General features: G+C 42.1%; 1 protein-coding gene across 3 annotated transcripts; it reads left to right on the top strand.

The window, feature by feature from the left end:
- Window positions 1–713: 713 nt before the first annotated feature.
- On the top strand, window positions 714–19,657 carry CUNH3orf18 (chromosome unknown C3orf18 homolog). 3 transcript variants are annotated; one of them, XM_089525279.1, is made up of 6 exons: window positions 714–807; window positions 6,057–6,130; window positions 7,858–8,263; window positions 9,735–9,760; window positions 10,510–10,639; window positions 14,871–19,657. In XM_089525279.1, exons 3-6 carry the CDS (start codon window positions 8,030–8,032, stop codon window positions 14,940–14,942), a joined length of 462 nt encoding a protein of 153 aa, XP_089381405.1. In that variant the 5' UTR covers window positions 714–807; window positions 6,057–6,130; window positions 7,858–8,029; the 3' UTR covers window positions 14,943–19,657. The 3 variants fall into 3 exon arrangements, with proteins under 3 accessions (XP_089381405.1, XP_089381414.1, XP_089381424.1); XM_089525288.1 differs by lacking the exon at window positions 6,057–6,130 and having other exon boundaries at window positions 775–807; XM_089525298.1 differs by lacking the exons at window positions 714–807; window positions 6,057–6,130 and having other exon boundaries at window positions 7,810–8,263.
- Window positions 19,658–26,198: the final 6,541 nt, after the last annotated feature.

Raw genomic sequence — 26,198 nt, forward strand, 5'->3', positions numbered from 1 at the left:
CCCTGTCTCTACTACTCACCAGCCTAATATCCCATAAAGGCATAAAGCCTGGGGGGCGACTAAAATGGTGAAGGGTCTGGAAACCATGCCCTATGAGGAACGCCTTAGGGAGCTGGGGATGTTTAGCCTGGAGAAGAGAAGGTTATTAAATACTTGAAGGGATGTCATATTGAGGAGGGAGCAAGCTTTCTGATGCTCCAGAGACTAGGACCCGGAGCAATGGATGCAAGCTCAAGGGAGATTCCACCTCAACATTAGGAGGAAGTTCCTGACAGTCAGGGCTGTTGGACAGTGGAACACACTCCTTCCTCGGAGTGTAGTGAAGTCTCCTTCCTCGGAGGTCTTTAAGCAGAGGCTGGATGGCCATGTGTCCCAGGGGATGCTTTGATTGAGAGTTCCTGCATGGCAGGATGGGGTTGGGCCGCATGGCCCTTGAGAAAGAGAGAGCCCTCCTTGCCCCAGGACCAAAGGGCTCCTCCTCCACTCCCTCCAGGACAGACCAAGCCAGAGCCCAGAGGAGAAGAAAGCAACAATCCCGTCCTGCAAAATGCCAAAGACTAAAGAGACTCGGGGGCGCGCATGCGCGGGGGCGCGTGAGCCCCTCCAGTCCCGCCTCCACCCCCCCGCCCTCCGTCGTGAGTGACAGCCCAGCGGCCCAATCGTGATGCCAAGCGCTCTGCGCGGCCAGCCAATCCGAAGGGAGGAAAGGGGAGATCAAAGCAGAAGCAGCTGGAGAAGGCCTGAGCATCCATCCCCGGGAAGCCCCTTGGCAGCAGAGAGAGAGAGAGCGAGAGCTCTGCGGTGCAGGTAAGGCGGGAGGGAGCCCCGGCCTGGTGGGAGGAGCTGAGCCAGGGGAGCCAGCTGGTACAGGGCCCCTCCCCTCGGCTGACAGGGAAGCCACTGGGTGGGTGGCCCTGGGCAGGTCACACTCTCTCAGCCTCCTCGGGGCAAGGCCCCTCTGGGCAAGCCTCGCCAAGGAAGCCCCAGGATAGGGTCGCCTTGGGGGGGACACAAGTCAGGAAGGACTCCAAGGCACACAGCAACAACCATCACCCCCTCACTCAGCCTCAGGGGAAGGCCATGGCAACCCCCCCCCCCCTCTGAAGAATCCTGCCAAGGAAACCCCAGGATAAGGTTGCCATAAGTCAGAAATGACTTAGGCACACAGTCAGAATAACAACGACATCCTCTCAGCTTCAACACACCTTCCCTTAAGGGAAGGCAAAGGCCAGACCCCTCTGGATAATGACTTGAAGGGACACAACATCAACAACCATCCTTTCAGGGGAAGATCATGGCAACCTGAACAAGAAAAACCCATGATAGGTTCCTCTTAGGGTGCCCAAAGATCAGACATGACTTGAAGACAATCATCATCATCCTCTTCATCTAAAAAGCGGCAGCTAACAAGGCCAATCCGATTCTAGGCTGCATCAATAGAAGTATCGTGTCTAGATCAAGAGAAGTAATAGAGCCACTATATTCTGCTCTGCTCAGGCCCCACCTGGAATATTGTGTCCATTTCTGGGCGCCACAATTCAAAAAGGACATTGAGAAACTGGAGCCATGTGTCCAAAGGAGGGCGACTAAAATGGTGAAGGGTCTGGAAACCATGCCCTATGAGGAACGACTTAAGGAGCTGGGGATGTTTAGCCTGGAGAAGAGAAGGTTAAGAGGTGATATGATAGCCCTGTTCAAATATTTGAAGGGATGTCATATTGAGGAGGGAGCAAGCTTGTTTTGTGCTGCTCCAGAGAACAGGACCTGGAGCAATGGATGCAAGCTACAGGAAAAGAGATTCCACCTCACCATTAGATTCCCTGGTGGAGTCTCCTTCCTTGGAGGTCTTTAAGCAGAGGCTGGATGGCCATCTGTCGGGGATGCTTTGATGGAGGGTTCCTGCATGGCAGAATGGGGTTGGACTGGATGCCCCTTGTGGTCTCTTCTAACTCTATGATTCTATGACTGAAAGTCAGAGATGACTTGAAGGTACACAACAACCACAACTGTCCTGTCAGCTTCAGGGAATGGCCATGACAAACCTCTTCTGAACACAGCTTGCTAAGAAAACCCCATGTTCAGGTCACCTTAGGGTGGGCCATAAGTCAGAAAGGACTTGAAGGTACACAACAACAACCATCATCCTCTCACTCAGCTTCAGGGAAAGACAATGGCAAACCTCCTCTGAACAAACCCCATGATAGGTTCTTCTTAGAGTGTCCATAAGTTGGGAAGGACTTGAAGGCACACAGTAACAACAACAACCATCATCCTCTCAGCTCAGGGGAAGGCAAAGGCAAGCCTCTGGACAAATTTTCCCATGATAGGGTCACCATGAGTCAGAAATGACTTGAAGGTACACAACAACTGTGACGTACTCCACACCCTAACCTACTTCTATTCCGGTCTTTAACATACAGTAGCATATTTTTGTGTTTTGAACACTCGGGCCAAGCAGTTTCTTCAAACAATAATAAACGTTTATTTGAATAACAGAAGTATATTAAGTATTTTTGAAGAACAGTTGTTATTGTATCTTTACTTGGCAAATTAGTTACAGATATCTCACTGTTCTCTCTCTCTCCGTAGTAAACCAAAATCAGCCATTCAGGCTATGATATCCCTCAGGATATTAATCAACCGAGACCCCTCTTCCAGAGTCTGGCTAACTCTGAGTCTCTCACTACAAGACTCTCAATTGGACTACTGTCCCTTCTTGAGACCACTAGACCCTCTCTTGGTCTGTAATCAAAACCCACTCTCTCAAATTATTGTTGGATGAGCCATAGCAGAAGAGGGGGCCTCACCAGTAAAAGGGGATGAGGGACTCCTGCATCCCAACATCCCTGTCTTCTCATTTTTTCTCCCTCAAGAGTTTCCACCTGCTTCCCTCCAGGCCTGGTTGTTTTCTTCCTTCCTCTTTCCCAGGTTTCTCACATCAGATCCTGAAGAAAATGTGGAAATGATGGTACAGCGGAAGTAAAATCTTTGTGAACATCCCTTTTTGTTGCTGTGGTGTGCCCTCCAATTTATGGCGACCCTAAGGCAACACTATCAAGAGGTTTTCTTGGCAAGATTTTTTTAGAGTGGGGTTGCCGTTGCCTTCCTCTGAGGCGGAGAGCATGTGACTTGCCCAAGGTCACCCAGTGGGTTTCATGGCTGAGCACTGGCAAAAGAGGAAAGATGCTCTAATGAAGTTCCTCTTCTGCTGGATGGGGATGGGTGTCATCTGATTCCAACATCTGGCCAAAAGGACAAGGGGTCTGAGGGCACCTACCTCTTTGGGAATCAGAATGGACTCTGTCTTGTAATGCACCCCCTGTCACTGTTGCACATTTGAGCCATACAGTTCTGACTTGCTAAAACGGTGATTATTAGAAAGGTTAGAATCATAGTGTTGGAGGAAATCACAAGGGCCATCCAGTCCAACCCCATTCTGCCATGCAGGGAGACACAATCAAGGCACCCATGACAGATGGCCATCCGGCCTCTGTTTAAAAACCTCCAAAGAAGGAGATTCCATCACTCTCCAAGGCAGTGTGTTCCAGGTTAAATTAGATAGAAAGATTACTAAAAAGGAACATTATGTAGTACAGCTTGGGAAAGTTGCTTTCATGGACAACAACTCCCAGAGTCCTACACTGTATTGAGGGTCAGGGTCAGAGAGTGGTGATCCAAAAAGTAACTTTGTCACACTCTGCTTACATGCTGGGGAAAAGTTATTTTACAAAATAGATTTTAGTATAAGGGTCCTTTCACACAACTACACAGTTATGGTGCTATGAACCCATGTTAACTGCCATGACTGAATCTTATGGAATCTTGGGGGTTATAGTTTAGTCAGAGGGACTGGAGGAGCGCTGATTAAGAAGCCTAAATCCCTCTCCCTAAACTACAAATCCCAGGATTCCATAGTATTAAAGTAGAATCATAGCATTATAATTGTGTTGTGGAAAACAGCACTTTCTCTTCCAGCGCTATCCTACTAGAGAGGCAGGCTAGCTCCAACAGGCCTCCCTGGAAGAAGATTAACCATCCATTAAGAAGCCAAGTCCTCCCTCCAGTCCATCTGCCTTGGTCCAGGCCTCGAAGGTAGAGAAGAACTGCTGGCCCTCATCCCCTTCCCCTCCACCACTCGCTTCGCCTTTTGTGTCATGTCTTTTTAGAGTGTAAGCCTGAGGGCAGGGAACTGTCCAATTAAAAAGATTGTATGTACAGCGCTGTGTAAATTTACAGCGCTTTATAAATAAAGGTTAATAATAATAATAATAACAGAAGGCCTACCCAGTTAATTTTAACTCATTACTTTTTAATCTGTATATGTGCTCTTATAGGTGTATTTTAATGGTTTTATAGTATTGTGTTTTAACTGTGGGTTTCTCTGTTTTTAATTGTGTTTTGTATTTTAATGTGCTTTACCCTGCCTTTAGAAGAAATACAATTTATTATTATTAGTGTAAAAGGGCTCTGGAAAATGTGTCCAATTGACGTTCCTTTTTTACACAATTCCCCTCATTCTCAGCAGCATGCTGCTGGGGTAGATTGTTTTGTGATGTTTTGCTTTTGCTAAGGGTCTCTAGTCCAAAATTGGTATATGAGGTGCAAGTATGACTTGATGTATTTTCTGTTTATATCATCTGACTGGTTTTGAAGTGGCTGTGACTAATCAAGGAAGGGATGTTGTGGTTGTGGTTGAAAGTTCCCTGATTGTCAGGTCAACTCATGTCAGTTGACAGCTGCAGCAGTATCAAAGTAAATACAGTGTAAAACAGAAAAAGAGGGGGAGTGAAACCAAGGCCATGCACGCTTAGTCTGAGAGTTTGAAAACAAGGGCACTTGTAGCTATGGAGAGCGTTACATCTTAATGTCTGTGTTGTTTTTTGAAGTGGGCACAATTCTGGCCTTCCAGTTCCCAAAAGATTATAGAGTAGCTTGAGAGAAAAATAAATATCCCTCTTTTGAGAGCCAGCATGGTATAGTGGTTTGAGTGGGACTAGGGCTGCATCTGCACTGCAAAAATAATCCAGTTTGACACCACATTAATTGCCATGGCTCAGAAATTCTGAGATTTGTAGTTTTGAGAAATATTTACCATTCTCTGTCAGACAGCTCTGGTGCCGTAACATTTATAGAATTCCACAGCATTGAGCCATGGCACTTGGTGTCAAACTGGATTATTTTTGCAGTGTGGATGCAGGCTAGGACTCTGGGAGACCAGGATTTAAATCCTCACTCATCCATTGAAACCAATTTGGTGGCCTTGGGCAAATCACACTCTCCCACCCTTAAAGGAACAAATCTTGCCAAGAAAATCCTAGGACAGAGTTGCTGTAAGTTGGAATTGACCTGAAGACATATAACAACAACGTGCAAAAGAAGAAACATGTAGCTACTGGCAACATCTAGCTTAGGAAAAAACACAGAGGGGAAATAGAGGAAGAGTAACTAGAGAGATTATTCATTCTCTTCAAAAAGAAGAATCTGTGCTCCTTCACTGATGTTAGTTAGCAACAACAACAACAACAAAATCATTTCTTCACATAGTATATGTGCATAGACAGTCTCTAGAACAATTTGCAACAGGAAATTGTTGTGATAGTGAGAATAAACACTTTTTAATAACTTGATTATGACAGTGAGGAGAAATCTGCAGTGTACCTCAGAGGAGCAAATGCTGGGAGGTTAATAACAGAAGATACACAAATCCACACATGTGCATGGTTTAAAACCATTTTAAACTATTTGATGTGCCTGGTTTTAATCTGTCTTCTTTAAACTAGCTGAAAAGAAGGCTAAATGTTTTTAAAATGGTTTTACCCTTTTAAAATTATTTTATTATTTACTTTGTTTTCAATTGATTTTATTGTACACTGCTCTGAGATCTTTAGATACAGGCTGGGATATAAATATTTGAATAAATAAATGAGATATATACTGCTTTCATGCCTTTTAGGCTCCTTGAGTGCCATAGGAAGATAGGAATCCCAGCCAGAAAGGATGTTTGCTCATCTAATTGCTTGATAGCTATTATATTTTTATTTTTTTTTCCATTACAGCAATGGACAACTTTTTGTCTCTCCGAATGAAGTTGCATGACATCTCCCATCAGCCTTTGTCAGCATAGCCAGTGGTAAGGGATGCAACATCTGGAGGGTCACAGGTTGTCCATACCTGTTTTATTGTGGGATTTCAGTAAGAAATGTATGTAGACGTAATGTTAAACTAGGTTTATCATTGAATTTTTAAAAATTGCATCATAGATCTCTGCTGCTTTTAAGTAGCCTGCACTCAGTCTTGCTTGGCTGATGGTACACTAGTCACAAAGAAATTTATACTTCCTAACCCCAAATGTGGAAATTTCCAAGGCAATGACTGCACATTTGTAAAGTGACAGAATCTGTGTATCTAGAAGCACATTGTCCCCCCCCCCTCTCTCACACATCCTTTTTTATCATGAAGAAAATTCCTTCTTAACATGCAGAAAAGTTACGATTTCCTAATTTCTGTTACCAGACTGCATCCTTCTTTGGTGGTGCTGTGGAAATGCAGACTACTAGTAGCCTCTTAGCAAGTTAGTTGCCTCTCAGCAGGCTAATCATTAAAAATGTTAACAATCAGAGCGGAAAACAAGGGTCACAGCACTTTGTTCCCCATTCATCTGACTTCTTGTTTTCCATGCCCAATGCAAAGGAAGAAGTCTTTCTTCTTCTGCAGCTAGCATTCATGCTGCCCAGTAATAGCTGTGTGGTACCATTTTAAAGCCATTCCATGAATTCTTGGAGTGCGTAGATTGGTGGGTAGTTAGAATTCTCTGCTAGTGAGCTCTAACTGTAGATCAGAGAAATGTACTAGAACTCTCTAGTAGAGGATTCTAAGTAGTATCTTGTCAGACTTCACATCCCAAGGTGACACTGCACAGGATGGATCCATGACAGTTAAAGTAGAATCATAATGCTATAACCTTGTTGTGTAGGTGCACTTCAAGTGGACTGGGTGGGGGCAGGGGAGGGGGAGAGAATGAGAGTCTTTCCTCACCTGCCCATTCTTACATTATAAGGTGTGGGTAGCCTCTTTAAGCCCAATGTCCGATTTCAGTTTTGGAAAAGTTGTTTTTTCAGGAGGACTGCGTTCCAGTGGTGTGTAGAATCTCCCCAAAAGTGGCAAAACCACAAATAGATTGTTTCAACTTAAAAGTTATCACTGCCAAGTAACCAAAACTAGCTTACTAAGTTTAGCTTACATCAGTGATGACTTTTAGGGACCGAGTGCCCAAACTCAAAGCCGTTCTGGTATTGGGTGTTACCCGGTGCCAGGGGTGGAAATTCTGGGGGGACAAGACTTCGGGAGGTGGGACTTCTGCCCTCTGGGGGGTGGGACTTCCACGGGCAGAACTTCTCCAGAGACAGCTAATGGCCCACAAGGGTGGGGGGAGAAGGAACAGGTGCACACCTGTTTCTCCTCTTCCCCCGCTCTCCCGTCTCTCTGTGTGCCCTCCAAAATAGGTATGCGTGCCAGAGAGGGCACGCATGCAATAAGTTTGCCACCCCAGGCTTACATATTGCAAACTGCTTAGAGACTGTTTAGTTCAGTATGAAGTGGTATAGAAATGTAGCTGCTATTGCTATTGCTAAAACTTAAAAATATTTCAGCAGTGTTTTTTTTTTAAAGAATAGAGGAAGCTTTGTACAAAAGGTGAGAAACAGCCAAACTATGATGCCATGAAGAAGGGGATTTGGCCATTTCAGGAACCTCAGAAGGCCTGAGCTGGCCCATGTGTTCTAAAGATTATAATATTTTTTTTTGGCAGGGGACAGAGTCAGATTCTGGTGTTTTTTTTTCTTCTGCTTCTATTGCTAGGCCAATAGGACTTCAGTTCAGAAGAACCATTAAACATGCAATCAGTCAGAAAGGGCTTAACCATCAAGATTTGTGATCAAAGAAGAGGAGAAGTGGGACTTTCATAGCTAAAAAATCTTTGTTGTTCAAGACACCAGTCAGTAAAAAACAGGACAGAAAACACTTGCTCAAGATGAATTACAGCACATCCACTGTAAACACTTTGTACCGTGGTGGTACTACCACTTCTGAATCAGACCCTGGGACAACTGTAGATGGGACTAGCTCAGAAACAACGACCATGACACCTGAAACTAGCAGCTTTAACAGCACCAAAATCCCTGAAGTTGCTGGCAATGGTCCTGGCATGGGGACCATGCTGCTTTCCTTTGGCATCATCACTGTGATTGGACTGGCTGTTGCAATGGTAAGATATTGGCCTTTGATGATTCTTGCAGGAAATGGTTGACTGGGGATGGGAGTGTTGAAAGTGGAAATTATCTGAGTTAAGGGGATCCACTTTAATATTTCAAGTAGAATAAAAAATGTCTGAGGCTTAGCATATAACTACAGAGCTTTATAGCAGTTTTACTTCCATGGCTTCTTTCAAAGGATCTGCTTTCTGACAGCTGTGACTCAAAGAGTAGTCCTTTGCTCCATCAAGGAGAATACTAGTCATACACTAGTTTTTCAGCTAATCTATAAGGTGAGATATAAACATTTCAATAACACATTTTCAGTGCAACTAACGTAGACTAGTTCCACCCATATCCATTGCCTTCTTATCTACACCCAACTTGGGTGAGCATTCAGCATTTATAACTACATAAAATATATCTGTGAAAATTATTTGAAATTCAGAATTCCTAAGGAAATAATATAATCCCTTCAAAGCCAGTGCACCCACAAAGTCACAGAAATCTGCCACATCCAGCAGTTTCTTATAGATTTGGGAACTCCATATGCTTATGGATTTCAGTGGTTTGCAAGAGTCACTCCATTCATTTCAATGGAGCCATCCGTTCCTTGTACTGTATTGTCTTTTCTTGTACATAAGATTTTGTTTTCTACAGTGAAATACCTGGAGCTCATGTGTATATGCACACATATGAATCAAAGGACATAAACAGATCTCCAGCAAATACATAATTACAACACAGTACAGCTGTGCGATACCCCAAATTATCACCATCATCTTCATCTTTCATCCCACCTTTTCTCCTTGTTTGGGACTTAAAACAGCTTACAATAAATAAAAAAATATTGTTAAAAAACACAGAATAGAAAAGTTAAAATAAGATTCGACAATTAAAACAACTAAAAGCAGATTGATACACATATCCTTAAAAAACACACACACCAGCACAACAGTTAGCAAGACTCAGCACATTATTTTGGTGAGATGGATCTTACATCGTCAATCATCAAAGACCTGTCAAAAGAGAAAAGTTTTACTTGTTTGTTAAAAAAAAAAGTAGGGAGGGTGCCAGTATAACATGTTTGGGGAAGGGAGTTCCAGAGCCTGGAGGAAGCCACTGAGAAGACCCTCACCTCTTGTTCCCAGCAGAAGTACTTGTGAGGGTGGTAGGAAAGAAAGAAAGGCCTCCTGGGAGATCATTCCTGGGCAAGACACCTTGATCATAAAGAAATACCACAATCTTGCTAAGGTTGAAAATGCAACTAGGAAAATTGACTGTCCTGCTACTCTTTCCCCAGTAGTCAAGAGTACCATCTACTAATTCATATGTTTTTCCTGGAATAGGTTTGTGTAGCTATCCCCTTTCTTAAAGTATATATTTCTGTTATCCAGAGCTGGAGTGGAAAGAGGCAGAAGAAAGTTTACTGAAAATGTGCTTCCAACAACCAAACGTTTCTGTTGTTGTTTTGTTTCCCTTCAGGTTTTGTATATCAGGAAGAGGAAACGGTAAGTACTCCCTGCCCTTGAATGCAACAGTGTTAAGCACCTAATTTCTCTACCTAGAGATTTTCCCAGACAGCGTTCATGTGTAAATAAATAAATAAAAATCTGAACCAAATGCCTTTCTAGCTTCTAATGTAAGACTGGGATTGGCAGATGTGAGGGCTTAGGGGTTGCACAGACCGCCCCTAAGGAGTGGCCTGCAGCTGCCTCTTTGCCAAATTGGTGCAGCCCTGATCTGGTTTTTCTGCAGTACAAGAAGGAGCCTTTTTTTGTCCTGGAAAGGGTGACGTAGCCACTGCACCACAGCTTTATGGCGCTCCTTTGGTGCTGCGTCATCTAAATGCAGTGCCAGAGGAACGCCATGATGCTGCACACAGTGTGCTGCAGTGCACGGCATTATGTTGGCATGAGGGCAGAGTCGGGGCCTGCACCATATGGGTGCCACACCCCAACTCCGCCTCCAGGCCAGCCTTAACGCCCCCAGTCTGCACAGGCTCTTAGAATAGGGAGTAGGAATAAGACCATGTTAAACTGTAACTCCCAGCATTCCTCATCATTAGCTATGTTGGCCAGGGTTGTTGGGATTTCCAGTCCAACAACATCTGGAGGGTTGTGTTATTCCTACTCCTTGCTTTGATTCTCCTGCCACTTAAATTCGCCCTCAGGGATGAGTAAATACTGGGAAGTTCATGTTTCTCTTTAGGACAGGCTTTACAATGGTGGAACTTTCACTCTCATTTTTCCCCTCATAGACTGGAGAAGCTACGGCACCAGCTCATGCCCATGTACAACTTTGATCCTGCTGAAGAACAGGATGAGCTGGAGCAAGAGTTGCTGGAGCATGGCAAAGATGCTGCTTCTCTGCAGGCCTCTCAGAACAAGGTATTGCTATTCTCCCAATACACCAAACTATAAAGGTCTAAGGGGATGCATGGATCTTTACATGGCTCCAGGCTGGATTTACATTGAGTCTACTGTGAGATGGCCGTGTAACCACAGCTGCTGTGTCATTGCCAGTTTTCAAAGTATATCTAGGGGTTTGAATATTTATGATCCAGTTTAGTGCCAAAAAACCCAGGCTTATTTAAACAATAATGAGGTATGAGGTTTTTGCTACTCCAGAGACTAGAACTTGAAGCAATGGAATCAAGCTACAGGAAAAAAGATTGTACCTAAACATTAGGAAGAACCTTCTGACAGTAAGAGGTGTTCGACAGCAAAACATACTGCCTTAGAGAGGTCCAAAACACACTGCAGAAATAATCCAGTTTGAGAACACTTTAACTGCCCTGGCTCAGTGTTAGGGAGTCCTGGGAATTGTAGTTTATTGTGGCCCCAGAGCTCTTTGACAGAGAAGTCTAAATGTCTTACAAAACTACATTTCCCAGAATTCCCTAGCATTGAGCCAGGTCAGTTAAAGTGGTCTCAAACTAGATTATTTCTGCAGTATGTTTTGGAGCAGAGTGGTGAACTCTCCTTCTTTGGAAGTTTTTAAGCAAAGGATGGAAGGCCATCTGTTGGGGGTGCTTTCATTGTGAGTTCCTGCACGGCAGGGGATTGGACTGAATGGCCCTCTAGGTCCCTTCCAAATCTATGATTTTATGAAATTGTTACTGTCTTAAGCAGTTGTCAAAGATCCAGTGCAGTGTAGTGATTTGAGGGCTGAACCACTCGGGGACCAGGGTATGATTCCTCAGCCAACCAAGGAAATTCACTCTGTGACCTTGGAAAAACCACAGTTTCTTTGAGAAAAGTGATGGCAAACCCACTGTGAGCAAATCTTGTCATGAAAACCCCATGACAGGTTCATTTTAGGGCTGCCATAAATTGGAAACATATATCCGCCCTGGACAATCGTCAAAGGATGATTGATTTGTCTGGATGCAGAAGGGATAGCCACAAACATCCTTCATGCACTACTTTTATTTCATGCCCACTACATGGGAAAACCACATACAACAGGGTATAGACAATCAATAACAAAGAGTTTTATAAGACTGATAATCATCTCTCCACTCCTGACTGGTGATTCCATTTGAAAACATGTTTTATGATTGGAAGATGGACCTGTCAGTCAGATTTATTCCCTGCTCCACCCTGGACATTTTTAGACGAACACAATCTTTGAAAAGAATCCCTGTCCAGCCATAGAAATCTACTGAGTGACCTTGGGAAAATCACTGTCTGTCAGAGGAAAGCAGTTGCAAAACTCTGAATAAATCTTGCCAAGAATCCCCTATAATGGGGTTGCCATACGTCAAAGTCAGCACAACAAAGCAGCAATTAGATAGGTAAGTATAGGTATGGATATATATGCAGCTTCTTAATTCTTTTTCTATTTCTAACTAAACTTGCAATTCAAACTTGTCTGTGTTTGTCCTCACCACCATTACTTAGCATGTTACCAACTGAGCTTCTGCACCAAAAACAAATTCTAAAACTAAGCCTTGGTTCTCATAAAGAACTGGTGGGAGGAAGGGATAGAGGAACATTTTAGCTGATTTCATAGAAGTCTTTTTTCCCCTCCCTGCCAATTTTTCTTTGAAAGCTCAGCCAGCATGGATAAGGAGAGCCGGTATGTTTCTGTGGAAGTGGTGTGATCTATATAGAATAGACTCCTTTTTGTGTTATAACCCTTCCTCATATAGTATAGAAATTGTAGTTGTTTTGGAGAAATTCTCATAGCTTGTGTCTAATGGCTGAAACAGACGTAGACCACCATGAGCCGAGAAGCTGTTTATTTTCTGTTAATTTCCATATTGAAAAGCATATTGAGAGCTGTAGACCAGAAATCAGTTCTGCAGAAAATATCAACGTTTAGTATAAATGTTAAAGAAAAGGCAAAGTGGAAGAAATACAAATAGCACACGTGCGCGCACACACACACATACAGAGAGAGGCAAGCAGGCAGGCAGGACTTGAGCTTCGCAGGGTAATTTTGGAAGGGCTGTAAGTATCTGAATTGATCTCCAAGGGCAGTGGTTCTTTTCCAGACTAGAAGCTTGCCAGAGTGCTAGTGAAACTTGGCAAGAACATAGGCCAATAGCCAGAGATCAGGACATAAATCATCTATTTGAAGAGCAATAAAAGCTTGGTAATAAAATTTCAACTCCATTAGCAGAGGCAAAGTAATTTCTATAGAGATTTAGGCTATCTCTGACCTGTGTGAGGCCACTGCCCCCTTTCCTAGGCTAAAATATTGACTTTCTCAAAAAATTGCTGTAATGTTACATCTGGGGAAAAAATTAGGTGCTGTGTAGTATAATCTTTGCCTAATGAAGAAGTCAATGAAGCTTCAAAAGCTTGCATGATGTATGTTATGGTTTTTTAGTTGGTCCAATAAAGGTATTGCTTTTTTATGGATTTTGTTGGACTTTTCTGCATGGCCAACACACCTACCCCTGAATATGTTTCTTGGATCTGAACATACTGAATTTAACTGCAATAAGGAAACCTTATACAAGAGGGAACCAAGGAACTGGGACATATCTCTTTGTAGAGCAAGTATCAGTAGATAGTAAACAAAGACAATGATCAAGGGGTATTGCTCCAGAGTTGTTGTTTTTTAATGGGGCAAACCATAGGTTTTCATAGTCCCACAGCCAAGATTTTGTATCTAGCTTCCAGTACACTCTCCACACCCTCTTTGCCCAAAGGCAAATCCATTCTCTCTGTAATGGATATCTGCCCCAGTCTTCCTTATCCTCTGTCACTGGAGTCGAAGTCAAGAATCATGAAAGTAGCTGTAGCAACTCCTGTTACATGTTTTTGGGGTCCTCTTTTTCTCTATTTGTGCATCCTTTCCCCATAACAATGATTTTGACTGCTTCCTACCTCATGGATTTTCCAACAGGAAAATATTAGTTCAAAGCTGAATGTTAAGATCACCTGAATGATAACACACACATCTTTTAAGAATGTGGCTCACTATATGGCTGTCATTCTGAGATTATCCTTTAAACATTTCAACCAATGGTGCTAAATACAAATGTGACATCTTGCAGGTGCTACAAAGCCATGTGAAAGCAAAGTACATAAATTATAAATGTCTAATTCATTTTCTTAGTTCCAACTAAAGCTAGAACCCCCTTGAGAGCTCCAGCCTGACTAAGGTGCAAAACACACTGCAGAAATAATCCAGTTTGAGAGCACTTTATCTGCCCTGGTTCAATGCTAGGGAATTCTGGGAAATGTAGCTTTATGAGACATTCATCCTTCTCTGTCAGAGAGCTCTGGGGCCACAATAAACTACAATTCCCAGGATTTCCTAGCACTGAGTGAGGGCAGTTAAATCAATCTGAAACTGGATTATTTCTGGAATATGTTTTGGACCTAAGTTTTAAAATCCTTGGGGGAGGGTTTTCTCTCAGTCCCACCAGAGTCACAGACCTGTCTGATGGCGACCCATGAAAGGGCCTTCTCAGCTGGTGCTCCCACTCTGTGGAATTTTTTTGTATAGGAGGCTACCCTGGCTGGTCTCTGCTCTCTTTCTACCAGCAGGTGAATATCTTTTTAAACAGACTGCTTATTTAATTAATCTTTAACTTTTTGTTTTTAGTTTTTTAGTTGTATAGGTTGAGTCTACCTTGTCTGAAATGCTTGGGACCAGAAGTGTTTTGGATTTTGGATTTTGGGGGATTTTAGAACATCTGCAGATACATAATGAGGTATCTTGGAAATGGGACCCAAGCCTAACCATGGAAATCATTTATGTTTCCTATACATTTTATATACATCACCTGCGGGTAATTTTATACATAATATTTTTAATAATTATGTGCATGGAACAAAGCTTGTGTACACTGAACCATGAGAATGTAAAGCTGCCACTATCTCAACCAACTAGATTTCAGCATTCCAGATAAGGGATACTCAACCTGTACTTTGTTGTTAATATATGCTGTAAACCACCTTGGATTTTATATTGGGAGAAAATAAATAAATAAATAAATAGAATAAGTGGGATTTATCTACTTACTTGTTGACTCACCATTGAGCAACTGAGTCAGTGGGTGTATGCTAATTAGGACTGGCCAATAAGGTTCAAGACACACATTTGTTCTAATTTTTTTATTGTCTGTTTTCCTTTCATATCCCTTTGTTTTTGTTATAGACAAACCAAGGGGTGCTCCAGAGACCTAATCGCCTTGTGTTCACAGATGTTGCAAATGCCATCAATGCATGAACAGTGCTTCCTCAATTTGAGACATGAGAGAAGAATGCCAACCAATTAACAACTTAACATGGATGATGACCTTTTCTTCTGGCTGGGAGAAATTTCTGTGAACCAACATATTTCAGAAACATGAACACTGTTGGTGCATCTGTTGCCATTCAGGTGGCCCACATGACTACACTCCAAGTTTGATTGGTAACACTGATACCATGCTATGTGCAATAGAAGATGTGAGGGTATTTGTAGATTAATTGGTCAGAATATTTATAGTGACAGTTAAGTGATGGAACCCAGAGCATCAATTTCTAAGCCCTTCCTCTCTTGGGTTGTTATGAGAGTATCCTAACTACAGAGTTCTGCAGGCAGACGTAAACCAGTGCATACAATAGACTGAAACAATGACTCCCATTGCCAGTTATGTGAGTGTAACTTCCTGTCTAGGAGCCTGAACAACTGTTTGTTGCCATAAACACAAAATGTCATCTCAGGGCATCTGTAGGGGCAACTGGTTGTTCCACCTGATGTTCCTAATGTGTAGTAGAAGCTGTCCTTAAGCATGATCACAAGGTCCAGAAATGATGCTTTGGATTGGTTTTTCCACTACCAGTAACTACAGTAGTTGCTCTTAGGGAAGTTATAAGTTTGGGAGATGCTGCTGTTGATGGTGATCAGCTTCTGTGTTGTGTGAGGTGCAGGGAGAAGAACTTTTATTCATCAAATCCACCAACCCTTCTGAGCACTAATTGATACTTAGTCTTGGAAGTAAATATCTTAGAAGTAGGACCAGCAATATTCGCACGTAGATTCAAGGTCATTCACCAGATCCTTCTTCATCCAAGGACAGGGAGTCTTGGTTGAAGAGCAATCATTTATGGATGAATAATGTGTCCACATGCATGTTCTCATGTAGACATAACAATCAGAAACTAATTGTATATGTAACAATCAGAAACCAATTCTTTACACAGAATGTGTTAAAAGTCTAACCTGCATTTGTTTGCTACCAGGGGTCTGCTACATACGTACATATATATTCCATTTTAAAGTAGGCAAGAACATTGCAAACAAAGCAAAAGAAAAAAAGACAGGGTGATGTTGTACTTCTACCGACTTATTTTGACCTTAGTTGGCTTGTCTAGTTTTCCATGCTTAAACACCATCCCCCCAACATTTGGTGACTATTTAAAGCCAGATTTAAAGTGAATTACCTTCCATTCCTTTAAAAACTACATATTTAATGTTGCTTTCCCATTTGTTGTGGAAGTTGATATGTTAATTAATTTATTTATTAAGGTAGTTGAAATCCTACCTTTCCATTAAAAAAAAGATGGTGCCCAAATGGTTAGCAGCTGGGTTTTCTTTCACTCAAGTTTTGGCAGGGAGCATGGGACCAAGAATTATAGTTATACAGGTGTGTAGTGGTGTGTGTTGAGCTCAGAACTCCCACACTAACTTTGTACCCGAATCTTTCTGTACCTTACAGTTTAAAGAAACATTCAGATCTTTCTCACAGAAGCTTATGATGCTTGCTTCACTTCACTTCCCACTGATAGCTTACAAACTCAGGAAACTTGCAGCACCAGTCAGCTTTGCTTTAGTTCATTACTGCATCTTTTGTAGTATGCTTATGGTTCTGCCCAAGCCCCCAGGTTATTTATTTATTTATGTATTTATTCATTCATATTTTAAAATTCAGTGTCTTTCCATTTTTACATTGGAGGAGGCAAAGAAAGTCACCATTACATTAAATAGCTATAATGAATTAGTAAGAGGGAGAAGCATGGCAAGCATAATGAATCATGAAAGGGAAAAACAATGCTGGTTTTGGACCTTCTTTGTGGGAAGTGTTTGTTGTTCTCATATGTCAACAATATGGAAGGAGGGGGGCAACAAATCTCATACTTGGGAGCTGGTAGGTTAAAATCCCTTCTGTTAACCATGATCACTGTGAAAATCAATGTCTTAAGAAGACATAAGCAACACATTCTATTCTGTTCCTTCTCTGAATGCCCCCCCCCCTCCAGTAACGTGTAGCAAACAGTTTATAATGGGGGAAGTGGCACATTCAAGCAGCAAAAATTAGATGGGGAAAAGGAACTGCTGGCTCATGGATAGCCTGATCCAGCTCACAGAGGGTCCAAGGAGTGCCTCACTCTGTTCCTAAAGGTCTATCCCTGGAGCGAGATTCTTGAACTGTTTCTCAGTGCTAAGGCTCAAGATAATGTACTGTAAGTGAAGATGTTTGTGGGGAGTTAACTAGTTTTGTGCTGTTGGAAACCCATCCAAAAACCATTGGAGGAGTGGTGGGGCAAGTGCAGTATGATGCAAGCAGGGTTTTATGCTGAGAGGTATGATGTGGTTTGCTTGTTGATGTTTGTGAGTGTGTGCGTGCATGAGAGAGAGAAAGAGAGAGAAAGAGAATATAAATTTGTATGTATGTATGCCTATATCTTGGCTGTTCCCTTTCATGCTACTAATGCAACTAAGAAATTTGCCAGCTCTGCTCCAAGGGTCTGATTTAACCCCAGGACTCGTTTGAGTTGCTGACAGTGGTTGTTGGACCCCAGCAGTTGTGCTGACAGTATGTATGCCTATATCTTAGCTGTTCTCTTTTGTGCTACTAATGCAACTAAGAAAAGCACCTCCAACCTAGTTTTGTCAGTCTCTTCTTGAAACTGAAATGGGAAACAGGACCCCCTCCCCCTTGTCACCATCCATCCATCAATCATATTCTCAACCCAGTTTCTCTTTCCTCCTTGCTTAAGAGTGCTTGTTTGACATATTTATTTTGTGCAAGAGCAAGGCTTTAAATCACATGAGACTGGATCTATCTGACAGATGCAAGACACTCAGCTGTCACTCTGATGAGTTAGTGGTGTGATCTATGCAATGCATGCATCTGTATATCAGTGCTATGGGTGTATTGTCACTTAATGGTTTTTTCAATGCATGCAGTTTGTCAGTCAGAAGTGGAGTCTGCTCTAGGCCTGCAAAATGATTGTGTGGAGATCTGTTAGACACTTGGCTGGCTGTGTGAATGTATGCACTGTCTAATTCCATAAAATGGAACTTCTCTGCTGATTTCAATCTTCTTACTCATCGTCTTGTCTTTTGCTATATATATATATATTAGGAAGATGGGATTATAATGAAACCTTTCAAGACCTCCTTTCCTCAGGGCTTTCATGCAAACATAACCAACTCAGTTCCTTCCAACAGCCCTATTTAACACCCCTTTTGAACAAGTACAAGAACTCAGTTCAATCTAAGGTTCACAGTTGACCCTAATTAACCTTTTTTTCCTCTCTTACAGTTCTGCACTACAAAATAATAAGTCAGGCTGCATTGCATGGAGGAGAGGGAGAGGAGACTATAACTTCCATCATCACTTGCACTGGCAATGTAGGATGTAGCTAATGGGAGGTTGAACCCAGCAACATTTGGGGGCCCACCAGTGGCAGGTGGCATCTTCCATGTTAGTGGAACAGTAAACTGTTCTGAGTTTTAATCATGATTTGAAAGGAGCTGTCTAAGGTACTGAAGTCTATCCCCCATAGATTCAGCATCTTGGATAGTATCTTCAAAGCTAAGACTAGGACCTGGAATAGATTTGCAATCCCACTAACATGGAAATTGTCATCAGTCACAGAGGCTGGTATAAAGTGAAGGAGATGGAACAAGCAAACCCAGTTCCAGGCTGTGGTAAGATGGCTTTTCTTTGTGGATTTTTGTTTAGGGTCCATACACTCTTGATTCAAAATGCTTTGGAGGCTGTGGGTTCTCTCTGCAGAAATTGACAATTTGGCCTCTGAGAATGACACCTCTCTAGCGGGTAGCAGCTGAGCCAATTCTCAAGCACCTTTAGGCTTTGCAGAGGTGCCATGGTTAAATATGATTGGTATTTCCTCCCCCTGCTTCTTTCTTTTTCACAATGATTTCATTGCTTCTCTAAGTATTCTCATCACTGAAGGAAAAAAGAAAGAAAGAAAAGCGCAACTGGAAGATGTAATGTGTTTCCCAAAGGCAACAATATGCTCCATGAAGTGCCATTAACTGAAATTCTTGCAATTCTCAGGCACTTGAAAGCACAGTGATTAACTTGCTGCATATATGGTATGAGCATGAGCTTTCTTGTTCATGGGCTATTTCTGCAAAAGAGACAATCGAGCATCATCTCTTGATCAACATGTCCAAATGGCTGTGGATTCTGGAATTTTTAGTCCAAAAGCTCTGAAAGGTGCCAGGGTGTGATATAAGTAGTTCTTGTCCTTCCTGGGCAGGGAGGGACTGGCCTAAATCCAATTGTTAGTCTCAGAACAGACTTGTTGATTCATCAGAAACTTGGTAAGCAGACTCTTGTGTAAAGTCCATTGATTCAATTGGTCTACTCTAATAGGGACTCAAAACTGGATTTAGACAAGTGGCTGGTGATTCTCTGTTTCTTTCACTCTGCAACCTCTACCCTCTGTTGAAGGCTCCATGGCAAGCTAGTGCTGATGACTTTACCAAAAGAGAGGGGCCAGTGTGTGTCTGTGTATGTTTGCGTGTGTGTGTTGGGCTGGTGCCACAGTATTCTTCTAATGCAATATCCCTTTCTTATAGGGTACTTGAAGTATCTGCATAATTGTAGGATAACTGTTACAATAATATGTACTTGTATTTGAGATATTATTAAAATATTTATGTGAAATAAAGCATGATTTTTACTTGCTCCTCTTCCCTCTCCCCCACTGTTTCTGAATAATTTTCCTTCCTATATGGATATTCAGTAGTGGAAACTCATTCTTTTTAAGCAATAGGTTTCTGTAGATCCCTTAGCTAACAGCTATAACAGGCTGTGATGGACCAGTCAAAAGGAAGCAAACTGGAGAATCCTTGATTCTTTCTCTAGTTTGCTAATTTATTACCAAAGAAGGGTTTGGTATGAGTATTTATATTCCTTGCCCTTTCCCCAAAACTGGGGCGTAAAGCAACTTACAAAAATTAAAACAGAAACAGATAAATATATATATATGTAAAATATGCAAAGATATAACAAGAACACTGACCGCAAGAATGCTGGTTTCAGTAGGCTTAGGGAAATACTGTGTGAGATCCCATGGTCAGAAATGTTCAAAGAGAAGGGAGTTCATGGTGCATGGCAGTTTTGTAAAGTGCAGATGCAAACAGTTCTAATGAGGAAGAAAAGAGGGAGGTGTCTAAAAAGAAATAATCAGGGTGGATGTAACAAGAACCATCAGAAGAGCTGAGATTTAAGAGATACGTATAAAAAATGGAAGTAGGGGGAAATCACCAATGAGGAATACAAACGAATTGCCAAACTTTTAGGGTAAAAGTCAGAAAATCTAAAGCTCAGAATAAGATCAGGCACAGTAGAGAGGTTAAAAATTATTTTTAAAAAGTTTTGGGCTATGTTTGGAGCAAGAGGAAGGACAAAGATATGGGAGGGTCACTGCTTAGAGAAGATGGTGAAATGCTATTTGGGGACAAGAGAAAGTCAATCTATTCAATACTTTCTATGCTTCAGTCTTCTAAAAGTAAACCACTACTTAAACTAGTGAAAATAAGACAAAACGATTCAGTACAGCGACTACAGGCCAGAAAAGAGAAAGAGTAAGTAAAGGGATATTTAAGTACTCTAAATGAATTTGTGGCTGTTACCACAATGCAGAAATAAAGCAGTTTCATATGACACATTTCCATGTCTCAGTGCTATAGAATTCTGGGATTTGTAGTTTGGTGGGGGCACCAGAGCTCTACAACAGGGAAGGGTAAATATCTCACAAAATTAAAATTTCATAATTCCATAGTAGTGAATAATGTCAGTTAAAAAGGTGTCAAACTGCAGTTTATTTCCGCAGTGTGGATGCACTAAAGGATCATTATTATTATTATTATTATTATTATTAACCTTTATTTATAAAGCGCTGTAAATTTACGCAGCGCTGTACATACAATTTTTTTAATTGGACGGTTCCCTGCCCTCAGGCTTACAATCTAACAAGACACGACACAAAAGGAGAAGGGAGTGGTGGAGGGGAAGGGATCATGCAGATGTAAGAACCAATCAATAATTTCTGAGAATTCTTGGAGGAGAGGAAAGGTGCCAGAATATGGCTATGTTGGATGAAGGATCTCATTATGACATATAGAAATAACTGGATGGAATTATGTATATTTGAAAATGTAAAAATAAAGTATATTTTAAAAAGCAGGAAATGAAAATGTTATATCACACTATTACAGGTACTTTCATTATATGCTGTCAGTTCCCAAATGCCTGATAGATTTAAAAGAACAGCAACCCCTTCACATGCATACAAAAGAACAAAGAGGCTCCATAGGAAGGGAGTACCAGTACCTGGGTGTGGGCGGGGCTTGTGTAGCAGGCTGCATATTGTATTAAGAGAAAGGGGAAGTTCTGGCCCATGTGTGAAACAAACTTGCCGGACTCACGTTTTGCTGCAACAGTGTTTAATCCACCAACAAAAATATTCTTCCCTAGCGCTCAACAAACAAGGCCAACGGGCCAAACAGTTTCGGTTTCCAAGTCCCAAGGCTTAAGCCTTTAACTTCCGAGCTCCCCAGCCGTGGCGTCCCCCGAGGCGCCGCTCCTCTGTCCACCAGAGTGCTTCTCCAGCGGCTCCCAGTCAGCCTTATCGTGGTCTTGGGGATGAGGGCCAAACTCCCACTTTTCCCCTTTAGGATCCCACCACTCGTCCTCCAGGTCTCTTCTGGGGGGTCCTGCCCACTCCTCCTCGTCGGAGTAAGAAAAATCCCCTTCCGTTCGAGGGTTCCTTAACTCTACCTCCTGGTGAGGCCCACGCTTTTGGAAGCTGAGCCAGGCTTGTAGGGATACTGGGACCCCATCTCTCCCAGGGCTCCTCTTTACCTGCACTGCCCCTCTCTCGTCCGCAACTCCCCGTCCTCCTCTTCCGCGACGTCTCCCTCCTCCCGAGCGCCACTCTCCCTTCTCTTTTATCCCTCCCTCAGGGAACCTTGGCCCCTCCTTCTCTAGCCCCGCCTCCTGGTTGGTTCCTCCCTCCTTTCCCACCTGGCCCACTTCCGCCCTCTCAGCTCTCCCTGTCTCAGGGTTCCCCTCACTACACTGGGAAGGCCCCGTTCTAATCAGATATGCCTGTGAGGTTTGCCTGACCCAAAGAAGGGCCTCTCTTGAAGATCTCAAACCTGGTTCTTCAAATATGGTTCTTCAGATAGCCTGGCAAAAATCATAAAGCACTTTATAGGTTATAAATGAGCACCTTGAATTGTACCTGGAAAGAGACTGATAGCCAGTGGAGATGTAACAAGGGAGCCGTGTTCCTCCTGTAATGAGGTAATCAACAGTCTGGCTTCAGCTCTATGGACCGCTTGACGTTTCTGAGCACTTTTCAAGGGCAGACACATGTAGAATATTTTGCAATGATCCAAACGGGATTTGGGCCATTTGCAATGTTGGCCTCTCCAGAAGATACTGGACTAGAGCTTCCATCAGCCCTAGGCAGCATAACCGATAATGAGGAATACTGGGCAATGTAGTTTAGCAAGCCTGGTTAGTACTGGGTTGGTAGACCACCAAGAAATACCAGGGATCTTCTGGCTGAGCTAGGAAAGAAGGCTACCCAAAACTTCCGAGGGGCACTACCAAGTCAGTGTTGAAAATACTAGGCTAGCATATACTGTGAACAGGTAACATCAAGCCTCACTCATTCCTGGATATCACTTGAATGTGCTCCTTTGTCAGGTGTGTGCATGGACGCACATGGACATTACAATCACATTTTACATTTAAGGTGTGCACTTAACACAAGTGCATGGTGCAAACTTAATAAATCTACAAGCGGACAGCTCAGATGTATATTTTTCATTGTATTCCCTTTGAGCCAGTTATTCAGTTGGACCATTTTCCTATATTGGACTGTCCTCATCCTCTTTGTATAAACACATGCTTACATGCTTTTGTCAGCTCAAGCAGTCAAGGTTTGCTGCTTTATGATGTGCAAATGTCCTGCACTCCCACTGTGCTTATCATATCAAGTAGGGAAGCACAAAGTCCAACCAAACTGGAAGCCAAAAGGTGGTGTTGGAGATACAGGTTTATTAACAGTAAACTCAAAGAACCAACCTTGTAAAAAGCTTTAAAAAATAAAATAAAAAGACCAAGATCAGCTATCAGAACAGCCCAGACTTTTAGACCTCAGATGAAAGAAGTCCTGTCTTTCTTCTGCCTCCTCACAAACAGTGGCATTTTAAATGCAGTAAACTCATTTAATCTGGCTGTTTGGGGCTTGCTGCAATTTAAGATTTCAACTTCAGAAGGAAGTCCAGGCATCTTTAGGTATAATGCTTTGATCTAGGACCATATGCAAACTGCACATGAATAGTGGTAAAACATTCAGAACTAAAAAAACCCTCAGCCATACACCAATCTATTAAAGCCAGAGCATCAATACACACAAAAGGTGTGTGTAAATTATTCAAAGGTGCAAATGTTTAAAGACACAAACAAGTATTTAAATTTAGTTTTCTTGTTTTTGCTTGTTTACAGGCCTGTTATAGAGACCTCTTCTATTAAGGTTGCTGGGAAAGAAACCAAAAGATAGAAAATAAGAAAAACAATGGACAAAACCAAGAATTTCTGCCTCTTGCAAAACTTGGGCTCACTCAATGCAGTTAGTTAGCATTACATTTTTATGAAATGTACTACCTAAAATGAATGAATTAAGTGTAGGGATAGAATTCTTCACTGACACTCCTCTTGAAGGAAGCAGTTGTAATTTTAGCAATTTTCTTCTCATTGTGAGAAAATCTTCAAAAAATGTGCATTTAAACTCATCATTTGTAGTTTGAGACATATTCTTCATATAATTGACATGTGGTTGTTTTGCACAGAAAATAGTATTTTCTCCAGAAACAGCATTTTCTGCACAGAAAATAGTATGTAGAGGAAACAGCATTTCTATGTTTTCTGCAGAGAAAACAACAATATTATTTGCTGTACAGAAAAATGCTGTTTCCTGTGCAAAATAGCCATGTGCAAACTTTAGAATAAGTGCTGAACTACTGTGACGAGTCAGAATTTTTCTTGTCACGGTTTCTTGACATTTGAGAAACACATTTTCAAACCTTTTTCTTTTCTTTTTTGGAATGGTCTTCCGGTTTCACTTAGATGTCTTTGAAAGGAGGTAGCTGCACAAATATGCAGTGGCTTACTCTCTCAATACCTGCTAGGCTTCAATCACAGTTTGTTCAATGATGTCCCTGGGGCCACAGAGTTGCAGACCTCAGTTCACTCTTGCTGTTCTTCTGTTGGTAAGCTCATTGGAGCAAGAGAAAAATGCCATCCATGTTCTGGATTTGTGTATAGGAAAGTATTGGATCCACTAGATCCAAAGTCTTCCACTTCTCAGCACATGCCCTAATAAGGGGCAAAATAAAATAAAATATTTCAGTGCTTGTGCTAGCATGCTTAGTTTCCTGCAATCCTCCTACCAGCAGTGCTTTGGATTGGATGGGTCAGCCACCCACAAATCACCCCCTCCCCTTTTGGATCACTCTAATAGCCATGATTGCTCTGTAGTGGAATCTCCAAATTTCGGGAGGCAATGTTGGTGTGTGTGGGAGGGGCAGAGTATTGTTATACCTTCAATCCCTGCTTGTAGGCTTCTGAGAGGTATCTAGTTGGCCACTGTGATACCAAAGAAGATCGCTTAAAGGGCCTTTGGTTCAATCCCACAAGGGTCCTTCTGTGTATGGTTGCCATTTTCCATCTTATTATATGCGTAGGAAGCATTAGAATAGATGGCTATGTTTATTCCAGCCCCCCTCCCATTGCTCAGATGCTGTGCCTCAGGGGTGCACAATAGGCAGAACCTTACATGCAGTTCCCAAAGATCACAGCTAACCCGCACTGTTGTCAGCATTTGACGCACTCACTGAAGAAAGAGCCGTCTGTATTATTCTGCATGAATGGACTCTAAGGTATCTCTTCTCTCCCAGGAAAGAAAGAGGATTTGTGGGTGAGGTGTAGCCTCTATTACCTCAGCCACATCACATGTAGCCACTGGACTGAGAAGGTTGTGTATGTCTGTTCCAATTGTTCTTAAACACACTCTAATTGTTCTTATGGCTGGGGTGGAGAACTGCAATAAGTCTGCCTGGCCATCATTTGCATTGTGATACCACAGAGCAAATGGACAACAGCTTCCAATGGGTAAGAGCTATGCTCATGGTGCTGGGTATAGGGTATCCATGTCTGTGGTTCAAGGCCTCTTTGGCCTGTGATTTTTTTAAAAATATATAAAAAAATATATCTGCTGTCCTACTTCAGAGTTGAAACTGATCACCCCTTGCAGAAACTATTTTTTTTTTACAATATGGTGTATCATGACAGATCAGTGTTTGTTCACAGGAGCATTACTTCCATTTCCAGTAAGCATCTTGATTTCCTATATAAACAGCATCAGACTAGCACGGTCATTTTTATGCTCTTGGACATCTGGGCTTAAAATGTCACCATGGGTCTTTACTAGACCAAAGAAGAAAGCATAAATAGAATTGAAGGACACATCCTAGTTTGCTTTTCCTGTACTTCTTGAAATGTTGTAATTTATATCAGGGGTGGCCCTCCAAGTTGTGAGACTGCAGCTCCCAGCATTCCTGATGATTGGCTTGGCTGAGTAGAGCTGATGGGGGATGGGGTGCAACAGCATTGGCAAGGCCATACATTCCCCACTCTGGTTTTATACAGATGATTCTTTGTCTGCAATAACAGCAACAACCGTCCTCTGAATTGCTATTACGACAATCCAGTAGCAGTAACTTGATAACTACAAAAGGAAATGGAAGCAGATAGAGAAGTTAGAGAACCAGATTTTGACCTAGGAAAGTAATTTTAGGAAAAATAATGTGCCCTTGATATCCACTGTGGTTTGGTTCCAGAACCCCCTATGGATACCAAAATCTGTGGATGATCAAGTCCTATTATATACAATGGTGGAGTAAAATGTCCCTTATATAAAATGGCAAAGCAAAGGTTTGCTTTTTCCAATTAAAAAAAATATATTTTCAAGCCCTAGATTTTTAATGTTTTGTCTGTGAACCACTTTGGGTCCTTCCGGGGAGAAAGTTGGCATATAAATGAAATAAATAAATAAATAAATAAAATATAGCCTCTAGCCTGTGAGATGTTATTTTCTATGCAGTTCAGGTCAGAGCAGAAAATGATCTGAGCACACTTTCTAGGAAATCTCCTGGGTATTAAGT

Source organism: Sceloporus occidentalis, unplaced genomic scaffold (assembly GCF_023333645.1).
Source record: "Sceloporus occidentalis isolate IW3139 unplaced genomic scaffold, rSceOcc1.0.p SCAF_1, whole genome shotgun sequence".
Taxonomy (NCBI): Eukaryota; Metazoa; Chordata; class Lepidosauria; order Squamata; family Phrynosomatidae; genus Sceloporus; species Sceloporus occidentalis.

Excerpts from the sequence above, each read along its gene's own strand:
- CUNH3orf18 (XM_089525279.1), top strand. The coding sequence starts at position 8,030 with ATGAATTACAGCACATCCACTGTAAACACTTTGTACCGTGGTGGTACT. Across the intron at positions 9,761-10,509 it reads TATATCAGGAAGAGGAAACG|ACTGGAGAAGCTACGGCACC; the intron begins GTAAGTACTCCC and ends TTCCCCTCATAG. Across the intron at positions 10,640-14,870 it reads TGCAGGCCTCTCAGAACAAG|ACAAACCAAGGGGTGCTCCA; the intron begins GTATTGCTATTC and ends TTTTTGTTATAG.